Source organism: Cyprinus carpio, chromosome B6 (assembly GCF_018340385.1).
Source record: "Cyprinus carpio isolate SPL01 chromosome B6, ASM1834038v1, whole genome shotgun sequence".
Taxonomy (NCBI): domain Eukaryota; kingdom Metazoa; phylum Chordata; class Actinopteri; order Cypriniformes; family Cyprinidae; genus Cyprinus; species Cyprinus carpio.
This window is the reverse complement of record NC_056602.1, coordinates 16,691,567-16,714,686: the sequence shown is the minus strand read 5'-3', so window position 1 is coordinate 16,714,686 and position 23,120 is coordinate 16,691,567. Positions and strand designations below refer to the sequence as shown.

Here is a 23,120-nt window from a genome sequence, read left to right as displayed (position 1 = left end):
CTTGTTGAAGTCACAGCCCTAACCCATGTTGGCTTATTTAGCACAAAACCGTGCATTCATTTCACCAAGCAAAACAAGGAAGTAAATATAATCAGAGAGTGAACTGACAACAGAAGAAATACTAGTGTACTGAGGCATATAATGATATTTGTATCATTTTGGTGACCACTGCCATTGCCTTCCAAAAAAAAACAAAAGAGTGCCAGATTTACTAAACGGGGCAAATTAGTGATGACTACAATCACATGAAAGCGCCGATGGGAAAGTTCTGTGGGTGATTTACTGACAATGTTCTAATTAAAGAACACAGAATCAGCCAGACCATGTAAGAGCAACACAAATTAGCTACTATCACAACCACGTCAAACGCACAATGAATTAAGACATTCTTTTGGGGCATTGAATAATGGTAAACTGACTACCACAAAACTTTGTAAATCAATTTGCAAGTTTCATTTAAATACTCTCCTCCCATTAATTTTGCATATACAATGGAAACTCCTATAAATGCATATGTATTAAGGTCAGCTGCTAAATAACTGCGCCAATGCTTTACATGCACTCTTAAAAATAAAGGTGCTTAAAAGGTTCTTCACAGCGATACCATAGAAGAACATTTTTGGTTCCACAAAGAACCACTCAGTCAAAGGTTCTTTAAAGAACCATCTCTTTCTTACCTTTTTATAATCTGAAGAACCATTCACCACAAAGAACTATTTGTGAAACAGAAAGGTTCTTCAGATGTTAAAGGTTTTTCATGGAACCATTTAGACAAAAAGGTTCTTCTATGGCATCGTGAAGCACCTAATTATTATTTTTTTTTTTTAAGAGTGTGGCTAATTTGTCACTTTGTGTCATTAAATCCTAGTAGTTTTTAAACAGGTTTATGTTGAAAGAAGCTAATAGTAAATCTGGGTGGAGTATTTTTTAATATGTTTATTTTAATGGAATATTTTAGAGATAAAACAACTAATAATCTCCCATCACAAAATTGATCAAATCCATAACTAATAGTTGCTGATATTACTGTTGTTTTCTCACCAATATATACAGGTATGTCACCACTTTTCTATAAAAGACTAACAGGATGGAAGGTGATATTAAGGACACAAGAAAAACAATATTCACAAGAATAACAGTATTTTGAGTGGAGAGGAAGAAATTAATAAAGACCTTGAATATTTCATAATAGAAAAAAAAAGAAAAAGAAAAAAAAAATTAAACGAGTGAAATTCTTTACCGTTCACTCCAGGTACAGAATAATAGCAACGACCAACACACACTAAAGTAAAAGTCTGTAAAACACTAGATATATTTTGGCTAAGCATCTCTATCTGACGTACACGCGTTCCTGTATTGCTGCAGATACTGTACCTTCTGATAAGACAACATGGATATTTCATAAGTACTGTAAAACATTTAAATTATCTTCAATAAATGATCTCTCTGACTTGTTTTCTCTCTGAATTCACATCTTCCCTTGGTAGATCAACATAAGACAATGAGACATAATGGATGCGAACAAGTCTCTGGTGATGAACAAAAGTCTATAATTAGATATAGCAGAAATGCAAAGTCATTCATAATGAAGACTGGAGAACATTCATGACTTCTCGCCGAGTCCATGCAGACGAAACAACAGGAAACTAAATGCTAGTACCCCCAGGATTACATTGGTTTGAATGAATAGTTTAATGAGAGTAATGATGCATGTGCTGCCATAGAACAGTGAAAGGCTTTCATGTTATCAGGAGTTCAGAACATTATCGTCATCAATTTTGTGTCAAACAACAAAACAATTAAGGGGCTTTCATAAAGCTCGAAAAGGAAGGAGGAGGCAGAGAGGGGAAATAATATACTTTGAGTCACGTTTCAAAAGAATGAAAGTTGGATGAATAATCATTAGGAGCTTTTATATTTAGTAATGGCATTAAGGCACAATGGTCAAAGCTAAATCAACTGATTTGAAGTATTATAATAACAAATGTACAAGCTCCAAAGTTTAACACTTCCTTTATTAGATAAATAGTAATAGCAAAGCCAATAAGCCAATAGTTATTTCACATCATCCCTTGGAAATGATTGTACTATATAGTGTACAGTGCATAAACAAACTAACAATTTTTTTTTACTTTTTCAAGTAAACTTTGGTAACACATAATGAAAATGGATATTCATTCAGAAAATTGCTAAAGATCACATATAACAATGTTATTTAATTTTAAATGTTTGTAAGATTAACTTAAAGTGAGTTTTAGATGATGGCAAAGGTAACAAATGTAAAAATCTAATCTTCCTGCCAATAACTGACAGGGTACAGATATAATATTCTGTACATCCATAATGAAGAGTATCAGCAAAATACTGGCACTGATTCTCAAAAACACCAAATATCAGCAGTGTGACTTTAGAAACATCTGGATAAAGAAACGTTTGGCCATGGATCACTTTCTTTCAATTGTGCTATGTAGACAGAATAAGCATTCACGAAATTTTATGAGTCATCAAATCAAAATAAGACAGCTATGATCTCATGAATATATGAATTTTAACAAGGTGCGAGAGAGGATTTAGTCTTTGTTAATCTGAGTTTGTCGTCGTAGTCACTAAAGCACTTTCAGTTCATACATAATATCGACTAATACTTTTTAAGGCATTAAAGGAAGTTTAACTCATTTTTGACCAGCAGAAACCAGAATAAAAATAGAATTGCTTCATGCCATCTAAGCTTTACAGTGCTGCCAGATCTTACAAGAAAAGCAAGCAACCTGGTCTGAATAAAGCAATATATTAACTCTTTATAATATATTAATCATTATTCTAGTATGCAGACAAAATATAAAGTACATTTCCATATTACTGAGGTAGAGGGAGGGTGTTGGAAAGACATCATTATAGAAATTAATATCTAATAAATGCCCAAAGTTGCTTATAATAATGAAAAAAAGTGTTTGTTGAGGTAAGTGAAATGGGTAAATTTCTCCTTAATTCTGTAAATAACTGGAGGGCATGTCACTGAAGCAGGACTTGTGCTTAGCACAGCTGTGTGAGTGTTTGTGTGTGTGTGTCAGACACTGATGTCTTTAAGCTCCAGCACAGATCCTCAAAATCCCGTTAAATCCCTTTGATCAAAGCAGTCTGGCCCTAAGGGGTTTCATTTCCTATCCAAACACCACCATCAGTGCACATTTAATGCCATTTGTTCCTCATGTCAAAAGATGGAGGCTCTGGAATGACTGCATTGCAGTTAAATCATTACACCACAACATCTGTTCTTTAGTTAGATATCTAAAGCATCCTCTGGTTATTGCACTTAATGGAAAACACCACGCAGCACTGACATATTCACTATGAGAAACCCTGGAGAGTTGACAAGGTCCTCCCTCAGCAGTTCTTCAGCAGCCATTGGTCAAAGTGAGTGCTGCATCTGTGCTTTCCGATGCTTTATTATGCATGTTGTCACAAACTGCATATGGAGAGCAGAGGGAGTTGGATCTAATCTCAGCTCATTCTCCCCACAGGGAGCTGCCTGAACCCTGCTCGCACCTGTGGCCGCCTGATTGGGCACAACCAATCTCCATCTTGCTGACTGAATACTGGGCAGAAGAGCGTGTTGATGAGATGTCTGGCATCGAAAAGGGATGACAACATACAGATTCACATGGAGGTCGGTCATTTCTCTGTAGCAACTATATAAACGCTTAACTTTTAATGCAGTAGCTTCACTGCTGGTCACACGTGTCTCAAAAATGGGTTTAATATTACAGCTGGATTGCATCTTAAAAGCAATTTATGATTAAATGTGAGAAAAAAAAACTATTCTACTGACAAAATGCAGTATTGAAATCGACCACATCTATATTTGAACGGAAAGCAGCGATGAGATTTTCCAAACTGAGACCCGCACTGTAACTCAAGATGATGATGACAGTAGGTGCGCTTTTGTTTTTTTGGAAAGCTATACTTACTCAACAACGACTATCAAGGGAAGATGAGAAGCTATGCTATGGAAAATTTTAAACAAACATTTGGGTAAATCAAATGGGTAAATCTCAATTTACCCACGTATTATTTCAAAACTAAAACAAAAGGAAGGAATGAGAATTTACTTTTTGGTAATAAACATGTTTTACCTTTTCCTAGCACACTGCTAGCATATTTTAACAAGTCACTGGCATTTTGTTAGCATGTTTTAACAATGCTAGCACATGTAGCCTGCACGTTTTAGCACTTGCTAACATGTATTAACATGTGGCTAGCATGTTTCAGAACATTGTCAAGCCAACATGTAAATAAATAAACATACTGTATCAATTGTGAAGTATGTTAGATAAATTTAAACAAAAGTACAAAGTAGCTATAATTTAAAGAAAATTGGAAAAACCTAATGAACATTTATCTTTTTAATTAAAGATAAAAATTTCAAAACAAAGTAAAATGAAACAGAAACAACCCAAAATAAATGTTTGGAAAAATTTAGCAGCCAGAAAGCATGTGTAGTCCCTTATGAAAATTAACCATGTTTTAATTATAGTAAAAGTGTAATAACCATGTTTTTTTGGTGTATTGATTACCATTTTTTTATAACAGTTATACTACAAATTGCATGGTTAAACTATGGTTAGTGTAGCCAGATAATAGCTAATTTGTGGTTCCCATGATATATAGTAACCATGTTTTTTGGCCTTATTTGTAGTAAATCCATGGTTAATTTTTGTCAGGGGTTGCTTGTAGTTACGTATAAAATCAACAAGTAAAGAGCAGGTCAGAGAACTGATTGTGGAACGTTCTCCTAATGAAAGCCAAGCTAAAGGGCAGAGTTGCTCTGTGTTGGCCGCGAACAGAGGAGCGTGATGGGTACAGGAAGCTAGGCTCAGGAGCCACGCTTTCACCAAACAGAGAAGATGCTACATAAACACACATACACTCGCTAGGGGTGTGAAAGGAGCTCGGATCACACATACATACACAGACCTGTCCAGAAGCTTAATTTAGACCCTCTCAGACTAGCTCCAGCCAAAACCCTGAGGGTCATCACTACCCCATTGGTATTTTAATAAACACTGCAGCCAGGCCTGCCGAGCAGAAGGAAAGAATGGCCAAGCTGGACTCTACTCCTCAGGGTGAAGAAGCTGCTATGAGTCACGACCACAACACAATCCAGCGAACTGTGAACATTAACACTTACATGTACATGAAATCATTATCCTTATTTCAAAACTTTGGGGTCAGTAAGATTTGTTTAAAAGAATTGAGACTTTTATTCAACAGAGATGCATTCTGTTGATCAAAGGGGAAAGTAAATACATTTATTTATAATAGTCCAAAATATTTTTATTTCAAATAAATGCTAATAAATTTCTATTTTAAATGAAAGAATCCTGAAAAATAAAAATAAAAATGTATTCCAGTATTCCAGTTTCCAGAAGAAAAAAAAATATTAAGCCGTTTAATCAGAATGATTTCTGAAGGATCATGTGACACAGAAGATTAGAGAAGTGGCTGTTAAATATTCCCATTTGGCATTACTGTAATGTAAAAATGTAAAATATATAATCAAAATTCAAAAAATAATAATATTTCACAATATTACTGTGCACACTGTATTTTGTCAAATAAATAAATCAAGTCCCACCCAACATTTTTTCTTGCCCAATATCAGATTATGGAAGAAAAATGGGTTGCGTATGGCATTTCATGTTGACTTTAAATACACTATAGGCTGTTAAACACAAATGACAGGTTTTCTATCAAATCCACAATGTCACTGCAACTGAGTTTCTTCCCATTATCACAGTCCACCATCCATGAAATGGTTTTCTGCCATGCCCAGCTATAAACAAATAAGCAATTGTAGAATTCAGGCTACGCTGCATCTAATCAAGGTTTTCAGCTAAAAGCTAGAGTTTGTGTCTTAAAAGAGATTCTCTTTAATAAAATAGCTGTGGGGAAACACAAATTTGAAGCAAAGTGTGGAAATTCATTATGAGATTTAGGCTACATTTCAAGTGTAGGCTACATTTGGTGGTATCAGAATGAAACATGACAGACCCTTATACAATCAACTGAAATAAACAAAAGGACTGAAGCTGTCATGTTACAAAGGAAAGGCCCAGAAATCCAGTTCTAAATGGAATCATGCCATAAGAATGTTATTTTATTTATTATTGTTAACATTAAAACATACTGGTCTGTTTGCAATATTTTGAGAGGAACTGCCCACCCACCTTCAGGTCTGTACTGAGCCACGATGGTGACAGTCTGTCCAGCATTCTTCAGTGCTGCAGCTGCCTGTTCGTGCGTTGCACTGCGGAGGTCCACCCCATTTACCTGTAGCACACATATAATATTAATAAATAAGCATTGATGCAAAACACAGCCAGTGGGGTGCAACAGTCTGAGAAAGCATTGAAAATTCAGAATGTAAACACTATAAACCTGGAAAAATTCTATAAATGTAGTATGCTGATTGAGTGCTGTTGTAATTAGAAAAGAAATATACAAAAGACAGTCTGAAAAGTACTAGAATTTCAAATAATTTTTTCTCTGAAATGGTTATGCTGGTGATGCCAAATCATTATTTCACTAAGACTGAAAAATGATTGACAATGAACAATTGTTGATGACTGAACAACTTTTTTTTCACTGAAAACAGAACAACTGTTAATAATGCAATGTTCTTACAGAAATGATACGGTCTCCTTTCCTTAATTCTCCACACAGGTCTGCAGGCCCTCCTGCTAATATGAATGAGATGAAGATACCCTCTCCATCCTCTCCTCCTACAATGTTGAAGCCTAGTCCCGTGGTGCCCCGATGTAGAACTATTTTCCTAGGCTCCCTAAAAAAACAAAACCAGCATTTATTAGTTGTGAGTGGACAGGTCGGGAAAGCATGCTTACAAAAATATTTCTGACCTACTGTACACACACACCAAACTAAACAAAGTATTACTTTTAAAAAACTAAAAGTATTATTTTTAAAACTAAAAGTATTCAAAACTGCTTTCGGTTATTTTTGAATTTTTTATTTTTACTTATTTATTTTTTTCTATATGGACAAAGTGTAACTGTATAAATTACACTTCATCAATTACATTAAGGGAGCCAATAAAAAATAAACGAATTTAGTAAATTTTTTAAATATTTTGATAAGTTATTAATTTATAATACAAATATAAAGTCAAAAAACAATAACATAAGAAAATTAGAAATGTTCCTGTTTAACTATATTAAGTTTAACTTATGAATTAAAATTACTAAAGCTCAAAATAAAATAAAAATAAAGCTAAACAGAAATATTTATAAATATACATTTAAATGTATTAATACATTTTCATATAACTTTAATAGTTTAATAGTGTAATAGTTTTTATACAATTAAAAATTAAGCCAGTATGTCCTTACATAAATTATTTCAATTTATTACCTCAAAAAATAAATAAATAAATGAACAAATAAATAAGTAATAAAATATATTTGACTGCATCACCATCTAGCAAACAAAATATTAACTACACAAACTACACAATAAAGGTAAATAACTGAATTCAAAAATCCATTTAAAATTAAAGTAAACCAACATGACCGCAACATACTCTTGGCTTAGATTAATTCTGTCATCTCAAAAATTAAAAGATTTGACCGCATCTCCCTCTAGTGAACAAAATATGAACTACAGAGAGGAGTTTGTAAAGCTGCATCACATTTTTGATGTGTGAGTACATGTGGATGTCTGTAGATGGCAGCAGAGCCTCAAGTTACTAGATCTGTAACATTTCAGTGTTCTCAAAACAAACCCTCACTCAACATGGCTACAGATGACAAAGGCAGAACATCATGCCATCAGAACATTCACATAAATTTCAGTTATAAAACAGTGTTTTTATACCCGTCCTGTAGAATTAAGTCTTAATTCAAAGCTTATCAGATGTGACAAAATTGACTTCAACAGATTGGTTGGTAATATCATGACGCTAGCTTATGACGTAAGAGGCTGTTTGTTTTTAACATCAATTTGACGTATTTGGTGAATTCTTCAAATAGGAAACAAATCCTCCCGATTAAAGAGGATTAAATATGGTAAAGCACACCAGTCAGTGTGTGCATGTGTGTCCTTGTTACAAGTCCACATTTCTCTACCAGACAAAATATGGTGGTCTGGCCAATATCATTTGTAAGACAGCTCTCATAATACTGCTCGCTACTGATGGACAGCTCTTACAAAATGAGCAAACAAATCAGGTAGGCGAGAAGGTGAATAGTCAACAGGACGATTCACAGATGCTATATCTTAATGAGCCAATATCTTCAACAGCTCTCTGGAGGACATTTAAAACTGTCCAACAAATGCTGTGAGTGATCTGTCATATGTCCCCAATAAATGTGTCCTTGTGAACCAGGACCTCAACCAGAGTGCCTCAGCAAACTTTCGAAGGGGCCTCAAAATGACTTAAAATGATAAAAAAAAATAAAGGGTAAAGAAGCATTAAATTAAGTTAAAACAATTATAAATCAAGAAATGTTTTTTTTTTTTTTTTTTTTTTTTTTTTTTTTTTTGAAGTACCAGGGTTCCTACCATCTGGATATAATGAGGTAGCATTTAATGTAATTTATAGACCTGTAAATTAATAAAATATGAGAAAAGTATACACTTCAGACATGGATATGATGACATAATTATTTCTAACTGGGTAAAATACTATTATTAAGTATGACCATATGGGACTTTTGTAGTATGAAACTGAAATGTTGTAGAATGAGTTTCTTTAAAAGAAATTGTAAGGAATCATGTGAAGACTGCAGCAATGACTGCTGAAAATTAAAACTAAGTAAAACTTTCAAATATATTATAAAAGAGAATAGTTATTTTACACTGCAATCATATTTCACAATACCTTTTTTTATTGTCTTTTTAATCAAATAACAGACCCCAAATGTTTGACCAGTAAGGTACAATGTACAGTAATGTATTTTAAATTCATATTAATTGAATTTTGAATTCCGTTATGCTAGACTGACAGTTAAAGGTGTGCAGCAATACTGGAACATATGTAGCAGCCAGCCAATCAAAGTACAATTGGCAAGTTTAATAAAGTTAAAAGTTGAGTTTATAGTCATTTCTGTTTAGCGATTTTGGAAACATGAATAAAGCATGTCCCATTTTGCAAAAGCCATGTTACATGATTTTAATGATTTGCACTGATTTGAATTGAACCTCAGTAACAGGGAATAAAGGGAATAATCCCAAAAAGCTGATATGACTTTCACAATGGCAGTAACAGCAGAATGAGGCCAGACAAACTACTAACAACTTCCAAGACTAATGTGAGGAGTTGTGCATGAGTGTTCTATATAGTCTGTATTGTAGTATACAAAGCCAGAACCATTATGCAGATATAAAGCATGCACTAAAAATTCCATTAACCTTGGGCAGCTTATCTTATGTGTGGAGAAATGCTATTCTCTTTGAACCTCATATCTATTCAAAATTATAGAGCTGTCTTCACACCAAGCTACATGTAATGAAACTTATATAGCATTATCTTCCAAAATTCAGAGGATGATACAGAAAAAAGACGTTTCAGAAAACTAAAAACAACCCTCGAATGTGTGATGGGAGTAAAATTAAAGAGAATGAGTGAGGTCAAAGGATATGCCTGCATAAAAACAAGTCATGATCTGTATCAAATTTCATTTAAAACAAATGATTATTTCACTTCACAAGGTCAAGGAATCGTAACAGGAATGATAGGAACTGCACAGACGACCTCTGAAGCAAAAGCCATCAAATGTGAAATTAGGGCAAGAGGATATCATGATCATGAAGACAAAGAAATGGGGAGGGCGAAGGCTCACCTTGTGATATCATCATCTCCCAGCATGCCTTTTGAGATAGGAGAGTACCGAGATGGGGTGGCGGGGGTTAATGGCTGACTCAGATAGCTTTGGGTGCTGATATGGTTCTCCATGTGCTGGGAATAGGCTGAAAAACCAAAACACAAAAGATATGATGTTATTGGCATAATGATGTAAAAATGTGAAGAATTACATGTACAAACAAGCCAAAGACTAAAACAAAACTTGCTGTGTAAAAGTCAAATCATAATTGATCACTCCCTCTTTGCACACAAACGTGTCACGTGTCAAATCCCTACGCAGTGCCTGACTGGCTGACAGATATAATGAAATGGGAGCACTAATGAAATTGTTCTGTTTACACCTTCTGAGAAAAAACACATTCCGTGCACACAAATGACCGAGACATTGTTGTCTGCATGTGCAGATATCCTTACACAGCTATAAAACTCCCTCTGCAACACAGATGCACTCTTTTCTTCATATACTGATGCTGGATTTGCCGGATGGGGGAGCTGGCCACGTGATGCACTTCATGATTAAATGTGCTTTTGTCCTTCATGCCTTTAAGCCCTAATGACAGCTTCCTTTCTCAGAATCTAATTCTGGGGGATATGTCCTGTCTCTGGAACATCACCAAGGTGCTACATTATTGACTGTCATCACTCAGCACTCTGCACAGTCAATTTTAGTGTCCGTCCTCACGAGTTGCTGCCACCATCAGTAGAAAGTGCTGTGTCTAGCAGCTTTGAGGTTGAATTTAAGTTATAAGTGTCCATGGGACCTCAGAACTGAGTCAAAGTGCCTTTAAGGCAAGTCGGTTCATTCTCTGACCAAACTGATAATGCCTCCATGTTGTTATTTTCTATGTAAGTAAAAGAATACAGTATAAGGAAGTAAGGAAAAGCTAACTTACAGCTGGTGACATCGGGAGGAACGTAACTATCATTCATAAAGACACTAGTGGGTTTCGCCACTTTTAAATAGACGACATCAGGGGTGTTTTTCAAGGCAGCCACGGCATCTTCATGAGTGACCTCTTCAAGGCAAGCAGCATTCACCTGTAACCAAGCACATGATTAGAGGAATCCTTCAGATGAAACACACAAAATGAAAGTTTGGGGTGGAGTTAAATGTTTTAATGTTTTTGAAATTAATCTTTTATAGTCACCAAGGCTGTATTTATTAGATGACAAATACAGTAAACTCAATAATATTGTGAAATGTTATAACAAATTAAAATAACTGTTTTAACATACTGTAAAATGAATTTATTCCCAATTTATTCTTGAAATGGCAATTTGATTTGGTTATAATAGCACTCTTGAAAATAGTAGTGCTGCTTATTTATGTGGAAATGGTGATGTGTTTTTTTTTAGGACTTTTAAAAGAATAGAATGTCCAAAAGAAAAATATTTGAATTTTTTTTTGTAACAACATTTTACTGTCATCTTGATCAATTTAATGCATATGTATATATGTATATGTGTGTATATATATGTGTGTGTGTGTGTGTGTGTGTGTGTGTGTGTGTGTGTGTGTGTGTGTGTGTGAGTGTGTGTGTTTGTTTTTGTGACATATCAGGACACAACTTTGTATAATGACATGGGTATGACACAGGTATTACAAGGAGAGGGTGACTTATGAGGACATAATCCATGTCCCCATTTTTCAAAAACGCTTATAAACCATACAGTATTAGTTTTTTTGAGAAAGTAAAAATGCACAAAGTTTCCTGTAAGGGGTAGGGTTAGGTGTAGGGTTTGGTGTAGGGCGATAGAATATACAGTTCGTACAGTATAAAAAACCATTACGCCTATGGGATGTCCCCACTTTTCACAAAAACAAACATGTGTGTGTGTGTGTGTGTGTGTGTGTGTAAAACATGAAGGCATTATTATTTAACATAGTCAGGTTACAACAGGACTAATTAAAGGTCAGTTCACCTGATTTCAATTAAATTTAAGTCGCAATTCAGTAACAGTGATTAACATGAGCTTAATTTTTGGGTGAACTATTCCTTTAAACATCTGCCATATACAACTCTGCCAGTTCCACTACAGGTTGAAAGTGACAGCTTTAAAAAAAAAAATGTAGAGGAATACTTAGCAATAAAAGTCAACTGCACAAGCTCTAAATAAATAGGTTGTAACATCTCCTTAAACAAAGTGCTCATAAAAACTGTATTTTATCAATTTTTAATGTAAAATGATGCTTCTAAATGTTATTTAGTAAATATATAGGAAATAGAAAAGTTAAGGTTTTACTTACAGCCATAAGTTTATCTCCAGTCTGTAGCCGTCCATCTTTGTGGGCCGCTCCTCCCTCAATGATTTTGGTGATATAAATACTGTTGTCCCCAGGAATATGTTGGTTTCCAACTCCTCCGGCTATACTGAAACCTAGACCTGTCAACAGTGGTCAGAGTAAACCATTTCCTAACATGAATTATAATGATTAAATATCACAACATACTGTAGCATGCTTTTATTTTGTAATCTTTAGATGAGAGACGGCTTTACCTTTAGGACCTTTTACCAGCTTTACATCCATTATTTTTTCTGTGACAGCTTTTCTTCTTCTGACGTACAGTCTGACAATGCAGCCTGCCTCCTTCAGTGCCTCCACAGCATTGCTGTGAGTTACGTCTCTCACATCTACATCATTTACCCGCAGTATACAGTCATTAACTCTGTACAGAGAGAAAGAGGAAGAACACTGACTAAACAGTAAAACAGTAAATACCAATGATAAAGTGTTCTTCGAAGTACAATCAATCAAAACACTAAATTGGTGTATAAACAAATTATCTATCATTGCAATCTAAGCTACATGTAAGGGAAGCAGCACAAGAGTTACATTGTGTTTTCACACTGCATAACAGAGCTCCAGTTCTATACAGAAAATAATGTGATTTCTGGTTACTACACTGAGGATTTTCTATAATAACTGCTGTAACATATATTATTATTGGGAGTTAGTCACTGACAACTATTAGAAACTTTTCCAGTAAATAACGTGAGGAAGAGAATAGAGAATCGTATTTATTGTCCACATGCTACAGTAATTAATTCACATTAAATCCAAATCTCAGTTAGAGAAGACTTTAAACTGCTTAATCATCAGGATTAAGTCCGATTTATTTATTAAAACTGTGTGCCATACTGCTACATTAAGCATTAAACTTGAACAGTAGTGTTTAGAGTCTGTTAGTGTTTTTTTTTTTTTTTTTTTTTTTTTTTTTTTTTTTTGATTTTTTCTTAAGAAATAATACTTTTATTCAGCAAGGACACCTGGAATTGTTTTAAAGTGACAGTAATAACAAGTGACATTAATGTTACAAAAGAGCAATGTTTATAATATTTCACAAAAGTACTGTTTTACTGTATTTTTGATTAAATAAATGCAGCCTTTTTCAAAAACATTTAAAAAAAATCTTACTGACCCCAAAGAGCAATATATTTTCTTCCAGTCACTACAGGAGATGTGCACTATTATTTTGTTGCTTTATAAATGCCCATATTGCATTTATAAGCAAAACCCTTTTGAATTTCCATACTAAAGCAGAAATGTAAATGCAGAAGTTTTCTTCTTTAAGTGCAGAAGCGAGTGTGAGAGTCTGACATTGCCCGAGGGAACGTAGTCCTGTATGCTAGTATCCTGTGTTCTTAGCAGATTGCAAAAGATTCTGTTGATAAATTTACTGTGCAATTTCAACATGTTTTCTGCTGAATTCAGTGCTCTACATGTGGTAAAAATTGGTTTAACAGTCAAAACTACCAGCAACTACACTTCTGCTACTTTAGCTACACAGAATTATGCTGTTAACTTGTAACTTGTTAATATGGGCTCAGAAATAAATAAGTGCTATTTACAAATGTGATGTGAAACAGGCCTAATAACATATTCTCTGACCTGAGTCTGCCGTCTTGTGCGGCAGCTCCTCCTGGGATGATCTTTGTGATAAAGATGCTTGGGTCCTCGCCGATGTGGGGGTTATCGGTACCGCCTGCAATACTGAAACCCAGGCCTGAATTCCCCTAAAGGTGAAAATAAGTCAGAGCAAAAACAAAAAAGAGAAAATGTCAATTTACAATAAGCATCATGACATTATTAAATCCAAAACAAATCAAAGTAGAAATGTGTGTGTATGTAAATGTTATAAGCAGTTGATCTGTGAAACATTTGATTGATTTGATTATATATATATATATTCAGTGCAGCACTCTAACATTTTTTTCTAATAAGGGCCTATATGGTTTGCATTAGTTAATGTGTTCAGTGTCATGAAATAACTTTTAAAGTAATGTTTATTTGTAAACAGTATAATAAACAGCACAAAACACTAACAACACATCAACAATGTTAACATATACAACTTTAAATGATAAAAAGAGTCTATGTAGAAAGAACTATTAATCAAATGTAATAATAATGTATTGTCATAATACAGTTCAAGTCTTTAATATTCTCTTTCTGACAGTGACTTTTAAAACCTTGAGCATGACCATTTTTTCACCTCTTTTCATTGTACAATTTATGATACAGTTTTATTCAGACACTCAATAAAAATGGCAATATTATGACATATGACATCATTGTCAGAGCAGTCTTACCCGTTCAAGTGTAATTTCTTCATATTCATAATCAGCTTCGTTCCATTCACCTGAAAGTTTTAACAAAACAAATACAATGTTAAAATATACAGATATAAATAAACGGCCTCCTCTATTACTGTCACCCAAAAATGTTTATTAGCTCTGCAAGTTTGTGTTATTCAGGAGTGTTAGTAATTATTTGATTTTACTCTCTGTATTTGGTTCTGTTTTGTTTCCCCCCCACCAAAAAAAATACCAGTGCCAATTATAGGATTGATTACAATCTCTAAAAAGACAGTGAAAAGTCTGTGACAAACCTGTTAAATAAATAGTTTTAAATATATTTTATCATTCGCATCATTGCATTTTTTTCATGAGAAGCAGTGACAAGATAGTTAAAGCAACCATTCAGGAATCAAAATCAAAGAGAGAAATATCCTGCTAGATTCACACTCCTAGTAATCTATTATTGAAATGCACAAATGTACTAATACGCTGTAGACAGACTACTATTATTAACCCACATTATACCAGAGCAAACAACAATACAATTGCAATAAGAGATATACAGATCAGAATGAACAGTTCCTGTAGGTTAAGGGTAGCATGAGCATTTAATTAATAATGTTTCTCACTGGTTATGTCTTCAACAACCAAGAAGTATTAGTCTCCGTTCTATAACAAGTATCAAAGTTCCATTTAATACACTTATATAAATCCACTCAGCAGAATTCCTCAGATTTTCTTTAAAAATCTGTGTAAATTTCATCTTTAGGTTCCCATCTGGGGCTGATTATGGGCAAAAATAATCTTATATAATAAAAATGTGCTAAAAAGTGTTCTAATTATGTAAGAATGAACTGTTTGAAAAAGTCTCAGTGTTTTTGCTTTCCACTCCATACATTTCACCTCTACTGATTCTACAGTTCTTGGCACTACACAACTCAGGCAGCACTGTATCTCTTGCCAGTTACTGTGAATTTCAGCCAAAGAGGCCACAGCAACCAAATCTATGAAGAACACAGACGCTAGCTGTCAGCTAAACATGCAATGCAGTCCACTCGTTTCCAACATTCTGGGTTCAACACAAGTTAAGCTGTATCAACAGCATTTGCGGCATAATGTTGATTACCACAGTAAATAATGCAGACTTGTCCCTCAATAAACGTCACTTACAATGAAAGTACACCAGGCCATAAACTCTAAAACACACTGTTTTCAAAGTAACTGTAACTTAAACATTATACATGTTGGCAAGAAACTAATGTGATAGAATTGCTTACTGGCCTTGTGTGTGTAAAACTATATCCAATCTTTCAACTTCAAAGTCATGACCATGTTACACACAGTAAACCTTGGTAACTTTCACATGATACAGGCAAGGATACCAGAAAGGAGTGTTTACATGGAGCAAGCATCACTCAGGATGAGTTCAAATTGAGGTTTCATTTAAATAAGTCTGGACAGCTGTCCTGTTTATCAAAAATTTATATGAAAATGGACTTAATGCTTAAAATCAAACTGAATGAAAACGGGGCTGAACGATGAGACAAAAATAAGCATCAGTGCATCAGCTTTTAGATGTTTGTGTGGTTCTGGAGGCTCTGCTTTAAGCTTCTAAATGACATTTTAAGACCTTAAATACTAAACGCCCTAAACATTTTGCTCTCACTCTTTCTGTAACTGCTGCTGAAACATCTGTCTGTGACATCAGTGGTGTTAGGGTGGGGTTAAAGGGGGTGAGAGATATACGTCAATACTGACACTGCCCAATACGGCATTATACTCTAATCATGCCACCAGCTCTCGGCTTGAATATCCAAAAAGGTCTTTTCATTCAGGCATAATTACATACAGTATATTGTCACAATTTTCAAATTAATATTGACAATAACCTTTTCTCTTGTTTTAAGGGAGCACTGCAAGCTGCTACTCACATACTGCATTGACTGGCTACAAACAACCAGCCAGGGATCAGAACCAATACAGGCATTTACACGATCAATATCAGACTACTACTATGTATGCAAGATAATGAATGATCAAAACAGGAAGAGATGTACATGCATAAGTTGTTCAACATCAGCACTGCCCTTTATACTGTACATTTCCTAAATGAAAACCATATTCTAAAAGCATTTGTTTATTAACGGGGAAAAAAAATGGATTTTGCATACCACAAGCCAGATCACTAAAAATCCACCTGCTGAACTGCTGGCAGATTCAATATCAAAAATGCTTGATCCCTGGGTAAAACAATGCTGAAAAATCCTGTGCTTCAGGTCTTCTGCATTATTATTATTATTATTATTATTAGATGACAAACATTTCCTTTAAACAGAACAAATTTATCAAAATTGTAATATTACCCTTCAAATTCCAAATTTTACTTTTTTTTTTTTTTACCTCAAAAAGTTTACTCCAACTAAAACTTCTCCTACACATAAAAATCAAAGAACGATGGCCTTAGAAATGGCCCACGTGAAGCGACATGGCAATAGAGTCAGTCTCTAGTACTGATGATGTGGAGTATTTAATGAGTTCAGTCAAGAGTTCATCATGGTCATTTCATTATAGACCATAGTTCTCTCTCATTCAGATAACTCTAGTCTTCAGAGTGAGTCTTTAATGAAGGATGACAGAAGTCAGCTCAGCAGGCTTTCTGGCACTGGATGTATAGGATTATCAGACACTGCTGAGATTGAGAGAAGAATGGGATTGAAGAAGTGCCATGGGACCCTGATAAATGTCACCCACGGTTAAAAATCCCCGAACAAGGAAACTCCATAACATCTAAAATCACATAGACTATAGGGGAACTTCAAAACACAAGACAAAGTAAACTCCTAAACGCTGGAAAATTCATTTCATTGTGAATAAATCAAAGTGAGAACATATTTTAAGATACTTTCTTCACTTTGGTAGGATATATTTTTGTAAAGTGCTGTCAAACGATTAATCACGATTAATTGCATCCAAAATAAAAGTCTTCGTTTACATAATATATATCTGTGTATATTTATTATTATATATATATATATATATATATATATATATATATATATATATATATATATATATATATATATATATATATATATATATAAATAGACACACATGCAAGTATACATTTAAGAAAAATAAGTTATGTTTATATTTTAAATATATTTAAATTTAAATATAGACATGTAAATAGATTTACATATTTTCCAAAATTTATACTGTATGTGTGTGTATTTATATATACATAAATATTCACAGTACAACTTATTTTGGACATGATTAATCGTTTGACAGCACTAATATATATAAAAAGTATTTTTTTCTGCAAGAATGCATTAAATTGACTGAAAGTGACAGTAAACGTATATTGTCACAAAACATTTAACATTGTTACAAAAGATTTCCATTTCAAATAAATGCTGTTTAATTAATGCATCAAATTAGCATATTAGAATGCATTTCTGAAGGATCATGTGACTCTAAAACCTAAAATAATGGCTGCTGAAAATTCAGCTTTGCCCACACAGAAATAAATTACATTTTAAAATATATTAAATTAGAAAACTTTTATGGTATTTTTGATCAAATAAATGCAGCAAACTTTGGAATAATTGAATGAATTGTATACTGTATATTATATATAGCTGAACAGCATTCTGCAATAATCTACCTCTTCACTAAGTGCAGTACATAAAGAAATACATCACTTACATATGGACTTACATAGGGCGAGGTGTCAAGGCTTTCTGTGTTCACCACCACCGGTGCGGGGCTTGCCTGCAAGGAAACATTCATTAATACTTGAGCTGAAATGAATCAAGACCGATAACTGTGCACCTTGCTTCTTTTCCCTAACCAACTTAGAATGAAATAGTGAAACAAAGAGTTAACTATTAAAAAATAACAAGAAATAGATCCGATAAAAAAGCATCACTTACTCTTGGCATGCTGATACAGTATTACTCTGGCATTTGCAAGAGATTAACAGCACAGCCTGTGTCCATACACAGCATAACATACTGCAGAATATGCAATACAGTGGCATAACAAACCAGCGCAGACCTAATTCTTCTGCAAACATGTATCACACGCTTCACTAGCACAATTTCTTTTGAGGTGCAAGTGCGCATCAGCAATATAACGTGGCTTTCTCTCTGTAATCTCTCTAAGTCAAGAGGACCATCGCTGAGGTGGGTGGAGTGAAAACATGAGATAAAAAAAAAGACCTGTGACGTGGGTGCAGGAATGGCAGTGGTCTCGGCTGGGACGGGTGAGATAGGGATCACAGGGATTATGGGAGCGGAGGGAGGAATGACATCTGCCTGCTAAACAATGACAGTGGAGGTCAAAGGTCAGAGCAGATGACACACAGCAGTAATGATTTTTTCACGATTTCTCCTAATTTAATCAGATATTGAACAGAATTAAGAACAGAGAGAGAGGGAATAACAGAGAAGATGAGGTAATGAAAACAGAATAACAAACAAAATAATCATGACTGGATTGGTCCATAAATTAAGACTAGACTCTGTAATTCCTTTTTATTATTAAAGGACTCTACAAATATTCAGTGTAAATGATTGTAAAGGGTGAAAAATAGGAAATGAAAAGTAAGGAAAGACCTTATAAATAAGCGTAAAAAAAAAAAAAAAAAGAGTTTAATTAAAAATGATTATTCTGTCATTATTTACTCACTCTAATATTGCTCCAATCCCACATTTTTTTCCCCCTCTTTTAGTCAAGGATGGTGACAAATGATTACCTTCTCTCATTCTCCAAAAAAAAAACAGGCCACTATGAACTGCTGTTCAAAACCACTTGAAAAACCTTCAAAATTCCCCTTTTATGGCCCACAAGCGAAAAAATAACAGCATATGGGTTTGGAATGACATTATGGTGAGTAAATAATGACAAAATCTAAATTTTGGGGCAAACATTAAATATACAGTGTGTGTATATTATATATATATATATATATATATATATATATATATATATATATATATATATATATATATATATATATATATATATATATATATATATTATTCAGTAGTTTTAGAAATGCAGTGTTAAAAAGTGTAAATTGTGACAGAATCTCCATCAATGTAAACATTAGAATGTCTGCTATTTTATGACAAACCTTTCTTTAGACTAAAAGGTGCCATGTGTAAAAATTGAGGTAAAAATATCCAAAAAATGACCTACACGCATTAAAAGAATGAGAAGAAATAAGGGCGATGATGTCATTAAAAAAATGTCAAGTTATAGTGCTGCATAGATATCAACCTTAATTAGCATTAGCATTACTAGCCACGGCCCGACAGGTGTCGTAATACCAGTTTCGGCCATGGGAGGCGGTATGCGGGCAACATAACCACCAGCCAACCTGCAATACACGAATAACTCGCACGGCTTGTGGGCGTACTTGAACCTGATGTCAATCGTGTGTGGAAAGTACAGCCCACTACTTCATTTCAGTTCAGGGAAGAGAGCGGAAGGATGGCTGAAGCCCTTGGCAAGAGACACCTACCACCACCGCCCGCTACAGGGAAATAACCCGCGCTCGGAATCACAAAATCAAATCAGATAAGAAAAGGAGCCGAAACAGAGTAAACATCGGCACTGCTTTCCATCGCTGGAGACAACTGATGGACTTGAAAGAAATGAGGTTCGACTCCGAACTTGCAACATTTCTTTTGGATTGGTAAGTAAGATGCTGTTTAGTATTTCGCTAGAAGTTTGTTTTATATGTTTTTGCGTATTTTTTCGGGGAAGTTATAACATAGAAATGTATCGAAGGCTGTTCGATAAACGTGCTAATGTTAGCGATGGCTAACCGTAGCTGCGTTTGATAATTAGCTAGCTATAACTTACCCACAGATCCGATCCGGTTTTCACCTGTTATCTACCAAAGCCCGTCTCTACCAAGCTGATGCTAAAATGTAACATTACCTAAGAAGCTTGAAATGTCTTCGATGATAATGAACCCGAGAGAGAGAGAGAGAGAGAGAGAGAGAGAGCGCCCCGGCCGCGCGCGCGCGCGCGCACTCACTCACTATATTCAGAGCGGTCAAGTTTTTGAAAGCGTGTGAAAAGAGTCAATTGCGTGTGTCTCACGGTGAATGCTTGAGAGTTGGCAGCTCTGGTTACGTTGGTTGGCGCTAGCTTGGTCAACATCAGCTGTCTGATGTTGACCAGTGATGTTGACAGAATGCAGTCTGTCAAATTAATTTAATTCAAATAATGTGTATATACAACTCAAAATGTAATATGAACAAAACGAATATGAACATATTCACTGGTAAAGGTGAAGGGGAGTAGCTTGAAGATGTCATGTTTCAAAATCACTTGACATCACCCAACGTTCCTCTGGAGGCAAAACGTCCTTCAGGCTTCGGCTATGGGCTCTAGGGTTGTTGTGAAGGTAGGGGCGGAGCATAGAGACTATGCCGTTTCTCGTTTGTTACTCTAGAGTAGACCAATTCACTTTATTGAGGCATACTGCCCCCATCTGGTATGGAATGTGGAGTATGACTTGATTTTTTTGCCAGACATTACACATGGCTCCTTTAAAGGGATAGTTCACACAAAAATAAAAAAATTCTGACATTAATTACTCACTCTCATGTTGTTTCAAACCCGTTAGACATTCGTTCTTCTTCAGAACACAAATGAAGATATTTTTGATTAAATCTGAGAGCTTTTCTGACCCACAGACAGCACCACAACTACCACATTCAGGTAGAAGAAATAGTTTGAGGTAGAAGTTGTTATTTTTGTTATCTTAGCCTACAAAAAGTATTCTTGTAGCTTCATAACATTACGATTGATCCACAGATGTCATATGGACTATTTTAACGATGTCCTTACTACCTTTTTGAGACTTGACTGTGGTAGTTCCCTTGCTGTCTATGCAGGGTCAGAAAGCTCTCGGACTTCATCAAAAATATAAAAATCTGTGTTCCAAAGATGAACGAAGGTCTTACAGGTTTGGAACGACATGAGGGTGAGTAAGTAATGGCAGAAACCTCCTTTTGAGCGAATTATCCCTGTTATCTATGAAAAAATGGCCACAGTGTTTCAAGATTAAACAGAGCTAAAAATAAAACTCCAGTCCAGCAATCGACATCCTGTTTTGCAGGTCAGGTCCTTTTCAATATGAAATTAGCTGTCAAGATGTCAATCAGAGCTCTGTAAGGTTTAGTGTGTCTGTCTTTTTCATTTCTGCAGGTTATAAATGTGTTTCTGAAAGAGAGACTTCAAACTACATTCCAACTACTGTAACTGATAAGCAAAACTGAAGTTATCTGTGGCTAATTACTATTTGCAAAATACACAATAATATCCCAAAGTAGATAATATCCTGCAATTCATTTCACAAAAAAATGATGCCAATCAATCCAGCTTTACAATTACACAGAACAGACCACAAGAGTGACACTTTTCTACAATTTTGATACATAGTGTGTCCACAAATTAAGAATTTGTTCCCAGGATGTATTCATTTGTAGCCATGTGTTATTAATTTTTAGTTAAATTTAATTGTGTATTAATAATTAATAATTTAATTGTGGCCATGTTGTAATAATTATTTTCCTCTTAGGTCACAGTTTAACTCAAGCAACAAATTCTTAATTCAAGGCCACATTATATTGCCCCCCCCCCCAGCCACCGTATGTCACATCCAGGTCTCCATACAGAAATATATTTCCCATTCATTTTCTTTACAGAAATCCTTAATCAATAGCTAATTGTAAGCCTTGAACCAAACCAGTGAGCCAGCTCAGAAAAGAGTTACAGAAAATGCATTACAGTTAATAAATAGTAGTTTGAGGTTGACATTATCAGCTAGCCAGCAATGTAGCTAATGTTAGCTACTGTAGCATTACTTAGCCTTTGTGAACTTTCATAACTTTTGTCTCAAGATTTCCATGATATTTCCATGGTCTAAGCAACTCTTACGGCTCTCAAAATTGTGGCTAATCATTTCAAAATCATGGCTAATCATTCATTTAGAAATTAAGTTGTAATACAGCAATGCCTACATGATGTGGACTGTGCACTGTTGTGGGATAGGATCTGACGCAAGCGCATATCTATGGGAGTTCAGCAGATTCCAGCTCTACAGGAACAAGAGTGAGTGTTGCCATGCTGTCAGTGAGGAGACATCCGCTGAAACTGGCCCTCTACACAAGCCGTCTGTGTCAGCGTTCCCAAACAAAAGCAATCTGATCCACAGCCGCTTATCCAAGCACCAACCACAGCCAGAGGAGACGGATATTCAGTTACAACAGTCCAGTTCACTCAGTCAACAACAGACACATCACTGCAACTACTAATTAGAAAGGGTTTCTGTTTCACTAACATTTACTCTCAGGGTTATGTCAGAGACTTGAGACATTTGAGTGACAGCTACATTTGAGTGACAGCACAGAGGACATTACCAATTCAACCACAATGTTTTGTCCTGCCTAAACTGACCAGTGTAACTTACATAAGAATACATATACACTGAATGCTATTATGGCAGTGGTACAGTAGTCATGGCTTGAGTTAAAATTAGAATCAATCATTAGCATTGATCAGATAGACTAGTTTGGAGTTCAGCCTAAAGCTCCCACCAATGTCTCAAATGAATAGCAACCCCAAACATTCTCCA

At 34.9% G+C, this 23,120-nt stretch overlaps 1 protein-coding gene across 1 annotated transcript in view; it reads right to left on the bottom strand.

Moving 5' to 3' along the window:
• The window catches only part of LOC109097926 (disks large homolog 1-like), a 129,965-nt gene that overhangs the window by 16,814 nt on the left and 90,031 nt on the right, over positions 1-23,120 (bottom strand). Inside the window, 9 exon segments of the mRNA XM_042725908.1 lie at positions 6,228-6,330; positions 6,685-6,841; positions 9,858-9,984; positions 10,774-10,918; positions 12,129-12,265; positions 12,380-12,549; positions 13,773-13,897; positions 14,474-14,523; positions 18,178-18,235. Coding sequence (XP_042581842.1) covers positions 6,228-6,330; positions 6,685-6,841; positions 9,858-9,984; positions 10,774-10,918; positions 12,129-12,265; positions 12,380-12,549; positions 13,773-13,897; positions 14,474-14,523; positions 18,178-18,235 — 1,072 coding nt within the window.